The 6,159-nt window shown below is 34.3% G+C and overlaps 1 protein-coding gene across 1 annotated transcript; it reads right to left on the bottom strand.

The window, feature by feature from the left end:
• LOC122534059 lies at window positions 1-4,215 on the bottom strand. Its single transcript, XM_043664345.1, has 3 exons — window positions 3,968-4,215; window positions 3,121-3,889; window positions 1-3,038 (listed from the first exon to the last, which is right to left on the bottom strand). The coding sequence occupies exons 1-3, from the start codon at window positions 3,989-3,991 to the stop codon at window positions 1,852-1,854; spliced, it is 1,980 nt and encodes a 659-aa protein (XP_043520280.1). The 5' UTR covers window positions 3,992-4,215; the 3' UTR covers window positions 1-1,851.
• Window positions 4,216-6,159: the final 1,944 nt, after the last annotated feature.

Raw genomic sequence — 6,159 nt, 5'->3', positions numbered from 1 at the left:
TCTCTTCTGCACTTTCGTTATCGTGATACACACTTGTACATAAACACACAACGACACGAAGTCGAGAGGGGAGCAACGGTGCAAATATACACGCGAGATGAAATATTTTTCACTTCTTCTTTTCACTTTTTCCGTTTCCTCCAACGCACATTAGGCGAACGACGATTCGCGACTTAATGACTAAATGAAGCGAGTTCGAATGATTATTATTATTATTTATAGAAACACGCCCGGGTTCGAGCGGTGATCGTCGTTTAAAAAGAAAAAAGAAAAAAAAAAAAGTACGTGTTACGATGTAATTAACTGTATAACTGTTAAGAAAAAAAAAAAAAAGAAAAAAAAAGAAGGAGACACGCGTGCATGTGCCGAATATAGTCAACGATGTATTTACAACAGTGTCGTCTGTCATGCGATGTTAATTGTTATAACGTTGATTTATAATGATTAACAGGAAATCGTCGTGAAGGAACCTCCGGATCGAGTCGAATCGCACGTCGAGATTTTTATTAATCTTAATTATTACGCTTGCGTAACGGTGGACGACGTATCTATTTTGTAGATAGAGATTTTCAACAATTGATATTTATTCCAGTAGCGGGAGTTCTCGTTGTGTGTATTTATGCTCGGTGTTAAGTTATATATATATATATATATATATATATCGGAGGGATCTCACGCCCGCAAAGATCGGTATTATCATCGTTTAACGGCCGATAAACGATGGATCAATACTGCCTGGATCGTGATCTGTTTCAATCGTCTGTCTGTACACCTAAGTAATTTATTCGAATTATAAATTATAATTCATAGTTTCTCCCCTTATTTTTCTTTAATTTATTGCGACGCGCGTCCGAATACGATAATCGCTTGTTCAATCGGCGACAATTGTAACATTTGCTTGATGAATGTCTCTTAAACGATAAACAACCGCGACCAATGATCAGGTGAAACAAAAGTTGTAAATGTGCTCAGTATCGTCTGTATATATTTGTGTGAATTATATTCAAACATTTGAAAGAAACGAAATAAACAAATGCCTTCAATTCTGCGCAATATGCAACTATTCCTCCTCGTTCTGCCATTTTATTCGTTCATTATACCAAACTGAGTGTCGAATGTATCGAATATCAACGTGCAAATGTCTATTCCAAACAGATTTATCCCTCTCGTTTCACGCTAGAAAAACACTGATACTTAAATAACATTAGCATTGAGCGACACGTGACACAAATCTATAAAGCATCATTTATTTGTTCAGTATTTTAGATTGACATGTTGAATATATCAAATATCAACGTGCAATTCCTATTCTAAACAGATTTATCCCTCTCGTTTCACGCTAGAAAAATACTGATACTTAAATAACAAGCATTGAGCGACACGTGACACAAATCTATAAAGCATCATTTATTTGTTCATTATTTTAGATTGACATGTTGAATATATCAAATATCAACGTACAATTCCTATTCTAAACAGATTCATCCCTCTCGTTTAACGCTAAGAAAACACTGATACTTAAATAACAAGCATTGAGCGACACGTGACACAAATCTATAAAGCATCATTTATTTGTTCATTATTTTAGATTGACATGTTGAATATATCAAATATCAACGTGCAATTACTATTCTAAACAGATTTATCCCTCTCGTTTCACGCTAGAAAAATACCGATACTTAAATAATTAATTTTGTGCGATACGTGACACGAATCTATTAAAAATAAATTAACGCGTAATACTTATTCGAATCATCTGTTTCGCACTTAACACTAGAAAAATAGTGGTTTGATCGAAATAAGGCACTTGAATGCCTGTGACAAACAGGCACAAAACAGAAGAGAATTATTTTATGGAAGACAGTTTGTACTTAGTTTCGTGTTCAACATATAAGCGTAGAAAGCCGAGAACAAATCGTTGCCAATCAGCTCGATGCATTCGTGTAAAAACGTAACGATGTTCGTTAATGCATCGAATACGTTGTTTCTGGGCGAGGAACTGAGACTTATGTTGTACTTCTTCAAATTCGCCTTGCAGTACGTCCACGTGAAATAAACAGCGTCGCAAAGAAACTGCTTCGGTTCGTTGCAATGTTCCACTATGATCATAGTAATTCTGAAACATTTGGTCAGAACATCCAGCGCGTTCTTGAAGTATTTCATTTCTCGTAGTATGTCGTCGAAGTATTTGACGTCTGGTATCTCCTCGTTCGCTGAGTCGACGTAATAATCTTTCAACAACCGTCTAAGTAAACCTTTCAACTTGATCATCACGTCGTTCCTCTCTGTAGCGACCATCGGCGAGTTTATCAAATTAAACGCGACTGTGCCAACTGTCAGTAAACTTCCTGTGAACTCAACAGGGTCTATGAATATTCTGTTATTTATAATAATATAGTTGTCTTGGTACTTGACACTTGGCAAATTCTCTCTCCAAGATAATTGACTCAAACCGTTTAAGAAGTCCTGCCTGTTGGCAAATTGCTTTATTTTACAGACAATGCCCTCGGATCTATTTTGCGTATTGCCCACGTATGCGCTCATTTTATTGAACTGCTCCTTCAGACGATCAACCTTCAAAGCGCCCTTGAACTTCTCAAGGATGCTGCCGTTGGATGTTTCTATGAGCTCGCCAGCCAATTTGGCATTTAACAACGCATTACCGAAGAATAAAACATGCGAGGCGAAGATAACTATATCCAGGAAATCAACATCCCTTTCTGTACGATATTTGTCGATTAAACAATATCCCTGATAAATTATACCGACGCTGTTCAATGTCAAGTTGCCCAATATCATGGAATTGTAAGCTGTTTTGGCTACAACACCAACGGTGCTGCCTCTGGTAAGAGCTTGAGACATAATCATAGTTCCACCATTTGCTCCCAACGACAAGGCTGTACTACCTATTTCAAGCCAAGCAGGAAATGCATTTTTATTTATAGGGCTGATGGATTGTTTATGCTTAGCAAGGTCCACTAATTTTTGGGAATTTCTGGCAATGATCCATGTGCCGCATAAACCGCCATAAATGAAACCTATTGATTAAAAATTTCATTCTGTTAATAAAGAGCAGAAATGGAAACTGAACTGTTTTACTTGCATGAAACTGTCATTTACCGGCGGCAAAAACAACTGGTGCAATAGGTGTCAGTAAGTTAGCAGTTCCAAGCCCTACAGTTGTAGCTACAGTTATTGTATTCGCAGCAATATCAATGCCTTTAAAGACTTTATTTTTCACATTACAAGCAGGTGAGTCTAGTACCTCAACCCATACCGTTGAAACATATTCTGTGACTTTATAGTTTGGATTATACTGATACAAACCCGCCTTTGGCAAAATCATAGTACACTGGGGCAATCTGTTGTTTGTAATGTAATCTTTCCAAGTTTTATATAGTCTGCCTTCATTGTCAATATAAGATATACCCAGCGTCACAGTCTTTAACTTAAATATTGGTACTATACACATATTATTAGATTTGTCATCGTTAGATTTGTCATCATTAGATTTGTCATCCTTCTTATTCGACTGCTTTGGTGCTGCATGTAAAATTACAACGTTAAATATAATTCCAAGGTAAATGATATTGTTCGTGTTATCTTTTCCAAACTTCATTATCTGTTGATATATTGTATCTATGACCTTGCACATTGTTTTATCGTACACTATCTTATTGCATATATTATTTTGGTTGTTATTGACCGACGTATCATTCTCAGAGGTTGTTGGTGTTTCTGTATCATCAACAATTTCAGGAATACCAAACATGGCATATCCAATCTTATGTCTTATAATTTCACAATCATCAGACTCATATTGAAACCAATCAGGAAGAAGTTCATAATAATGTTGCTGATACTCTTTGGCAAGCTTGATTTTCTCCTCCTAGGATACATCAAATTAGAAATTAAATTACATTAAATCTGAAAAACATGATAATGAATTATACACATATGAATTTACTTTTTCATCAGACGGACAAGCCATGTTGATTCTTCAGAATGATGAAACTTTTATTTATGTTCTGAAATAAAACTAAGGGTTGTTGTAGATACACATTTAATTATTACATCAAAAGGAATATCGTTATTAATTAAAATTATTCGTATAAAATAACGTAGCAACTACTATTATGAACAATTATCAACAAAAATTATTCCCACGAACGTCAGTTAAACATCACTATAAATCAGCTTTCTATACATACATACATATATATACATACATAGACTGAAATCTATGTATGAAAACCGGGGAATTCCTGTTTTAGTATTATATATGTTACCAATGTTACGTAACTAACTTATATGTAGAAAAAGGAACATAATTATTAAAAATTAATGTTAGCATCGCCTTCCTTTCGAATTTTATTAAAAATAAAGAATTTTCGTATAAAAAAAAACATTAGAAAAAGCAATATAATTATTAAAAATTAATGTTGGCATCGCTTTTGAATTTTATTAAAAATGAAATCACTGGTATCAAATATAGTGACATTACACAAGTGTACCAATTACATTTAACTGGGGATTTAACTGGCGGGCAGTTTAAAAAAAGCAAACAATTAAATTTAATCACTCATAGTTGTGTTCAATATATTTATGTACGTCTGTAAGTACAATAAACGAAATTCATGTATCAATTATATCAGACTGATACAATTCTAATCGTTTATCCAATAACCTAAAAAATATTTCCTGATGTTTCCATAAAATTCCCTAAAACAAAATATTTCCCTAACAATGCGCATATGGAAATGATCCTTTAATCGATCAGTAACTAGCCTCGGATGCACAATAATTCAAATTGAAATTAATATCATAAACATTATATTAGTCATGTTATATGCTGTTTCAGGTACTTCAGGAATGCGAAAAGCATTTTTAGATCGAAAATGAGTACATGTATGTACAGTATGACGTTAAAAAAATTATAGAGTTTCAAGTCTATCCTGTAGACTCTATGAAATCTCTGTTATATTTCATCCTCGCACTTTTCACATTATTTGTATGGGTAAATAAAATTTCAGGAAGAATAAAATCATAACTTGTTACGATTTAAACCTAGACGTGTTAACTTTTTTCCGTTATTTACTGTACTGTCCGTCTCGAAAATGTTATACACCCCAAAACCCTGAAACCTAGAAATAAGGATTAACGGATGATGGAGGATTAGGTATAACAATATAATTCAATGAAAACAATAACAAATACATATATTTCTCGAAATGTGATACACTTTGATGTTTTTTTTTTTTTTTTTTTTGTGGTGGTCGTATTTTAATTCTCGCGTGTACTGTTTTCTCATGTTTTTTTTTCTTCTTCTTCTTCTTTTCGTTTCAAATGGATCGGATGGCGTGTCATTTTATTATGGACGCGGCGACGTCATCTAAAACTCTTCTCATTATGTTGCATTTTGCATTGTTTAATTTTATTAACTCTGTTTCGTTTTTTTTTTTTTTTTTTTTTTTTTTTTTTTTTTTTTTTTTTTTTTGGCTTTTTCGCTTTTTCTTTCGTTTTGTCATCGTCGTTAAATTCTAAATTGCAGCAAAGCTGTCAGTTGCGTCTACCGTGTTCTCTAATTATCTCTTTTTTTTTCTACGATTTCTTCTTTACGACATACTCTTTTTTCTTTTCTCTCTCTTTGTAGCTCTCTTCATTGCAATCCGCAGCCTGTTTTCCCTTTTCATTCCCCCTCAAACGCTTTTGCATTCTCTCGTTCCGCGTAACCAACGAGACCTGCAACGTCTCGTCGTTTTCGAAAGGAAAACGATTGCCGAGATCCAAGACCGGCCCACTTGGAAAGCTACGAAGTGGTTGAGTTAATCGGCAACTTGTACTAGAAGGTACTTATACGAATATCGATCCTCGAGAAACGTGAACGAGCGTCCCTCTATTCTCTCCGTGGTTCTCCTCGGTTGAGACTGTTGTTAAACTGTCACACACTTGTCAACAATATCGGCCTCTGTTGCGATTTACTATGCAAGAAAGAAAAAAAAAAAAAAAAAAAAAATCGCGATCAGAATGTTACGCTTTTGTTACGCGTAGGTGCATGTCTATGTGTGTTGTGTAACAATCGAACTTCATTGTCCAATTTCTTTCTTTCCCTTTTGGTAATTAGTCTACGTGCCAAGAAAAAAAAAAAAAAAAAAAAAA

The sequence above is a fragment of the Frieseomelitta varia genome, unplaced genomic scaffold, assembly GCF_011392965.1.
Source record: "Frieseomelitta varia isolate USP_RPSP 00005682 unplaced genomic scaffold, Fvar_1.2 scaffold_572, whole genome shotgun sequence".
NCBI classification, from domain to species: domain Eukaryota; kingdom Metazoa; phylum Arthropoda; class Insecta; order Hymenoptera; family Apidae; genus Frieseomelitta; species Frieseomelitta varia.
Note: the sequence above shows the minus strand (reverse complement) of the source record. Positions and strands in the feature narration are given on the sequence as shown.

Bases quoted from the DNA above. Each gene is read 5' to 3' on its own strand.
- LOC122534059 (XM_043664345.1), bottom strand. From the start codon at position 3,991: ATGGCTTGTCCGTCTGATGAAAAA. The intron at 3,890-3,967 runs GTAAATTCATAT...GATGTATCCTAG, and splicing joins CTTGTCCGTCTGATGAAAAA to GAGGAGAAAATCAAGCTTGC. The intron at 3,039-3,120 runs GTAAATGACAGT...TTTAATCAATAG, and splicing joins ACCAGTTGTTTTTGCCGCCG to GTTTCATTTATGGCGGTTTA.